Source organism: Vigna radiata, unplaced genomic scaffold, assembly GCF_000741045.1.
Source record: "Vigna radiata var. radiata cultivar VC1973A unplaced genomic scaffold, Vradiata_ver6 scaffold_1865, whole genome shotgun sequence".
NCBI classification, from domain to species: Eukaryota; Viridiplantae; Streptophyta; class Magnoliopsida; order Fabales; family Fabaceae; genus Vigna; species Vigna radiata.
The window spans coordinates 1-1,529 of record NW_014543526.1 but is presented as its reverse complement, the minus strand read 5'-3'; the positions used below and the strand labels follow the sequence as shown (position 1 = coordinate 1,529).

Genomic DNA, 1,529 nt, shown 5'->3' with positions numbered 1-1,529 from the left:
GTCAACATTTCTTTTTCCCAAGCTTGGGGGTAGGTACTAGTAGCAGCCTTCCACATCAATGTCTTCAAGGTGTTTCCAGTGAACTTCTTTCTGAAATTTGCATATAAGTGTCTCNTGCAAAATCTATGCTCTGCATTAGGTAACAGTGCTTCCAATGCTGGCTGCAGACCCTGGGGACCAAATTGAACTTTTTTAAAGTTAAAAGGGGACCAAATTGAACATTTTTTATCAAAAAAGGGGACCAAATTGAACTTAGATAAATAAGTCAGCAAAATTTAACAAATACGTATACCTTTTGTTGGTCAGACATAAAAGTGCATGCATCCATTACTTCAGTGCCCCCAAGGTCTTCTATCAACAATTCCAAAAANCAGGACCAAGTTTCTTTGTTTTCTACTTNCACAATTGCATATGCCAGAGGTAACATCTGGTCATTAGGATCTCTACCAACAGCTGTTAATAGCTCNCCCTTGTACTTTCCTTTTAGGAAACATCCATCCAAACCAATAAAGGGCCTACAAGAGACGAAGCTATTCTTGCAAGCTTTCAAACATACATAGAACCTTTCGAAGGTTGGCTGACCACTTTCACTATTCACTTTAACTATAACAGTTGATCCCGGGTTACACCTTAATAATTCATGTGCATAATCAAATATCCTTCTGAACTGATCNTTGAATGACCCTTCAAGTTTGCTTGATGCCATTAATCTTGCCCTACGGGCTTTAGATAGTGAGACACTTGTATTCCATTTCCTCAATGCTTTTGACCGTATGTCACATATCTTCAAATTCGGATTTTCAAGTAGTGTGTTATCTAAAGTGTCACTTAACCACTTTGCATTCATCATTTTGACATTGAATTGCCTACTGCAGGTATGGGTATCTTGCATTTTTCTCAATTGCCAAGTTCTACATCCTTCTAAATATCCACAGTAAAGCATCCATGGACATTTTTTTTCTGCGCCCAAGCATCTCACTCGAACCCTTCTATTNTCATTCTTAAGAAACTTCAAATTCCTCCCTGAATGCACGGCATAACTTCTAACAGCATCCATAAATTCTGACTTATCACTGAACTTTGTTCCNACTTCCCACTTGTATTCTGACATATCTTTTTGCTTCACATAAGACCCAAATGGACCGCAACTTTGCCTTTCATCAACACCATCCTCACTTCCACTCTCTTCTAGACTGTTCAATGCTTCTGATTCCCAGTCATCATCAGACAACCCCCTGTCCTTTGGGTTTCTCTGGATATCTCCACTGTCATCTCTGTCATTCTCACTATATTCATCTGTGTCATTCTCACTATATTCATCTGTGTCATTCTCACTATATTCTACTGAAACTGACCCTTCTACTGCGTCATGTAATACCCCTTCATGAATATTAACGTCAACATCAACTAGTCCTTCATTCACTTCTTCTTCATCAACTACTCCAACAGGAACTTCACCATGCACCACCCCTGCATCATCACTTACTGCATCATCACTTGAACTTAATTCTTCAACAACAACTTCATCC

The 1,529-nt window shown here is 39.1% G+C and overlaps 1 protein-coding gene across 1 annotated transcript; it reads right to left on the bottom strand.

The window, feature by feature from the left end:
• Positions 1-37: 37 nt before the first annotated feature.
• On the bottom strand, positions 38-1,470 carry LOC106754479 (the record flags this gene model as incomplete). Its single annotated transcript, XM_014636495.1, has 2 exons — positions 38-170; positions 293-1,470. Coding segments are annotated over 2 exons (1,311 nt in total), but the record flags the coding sequence as incomplete, so codon positions are not given.
• Positions 1,471-1,529: the final 59 nt, after the last annotated feature.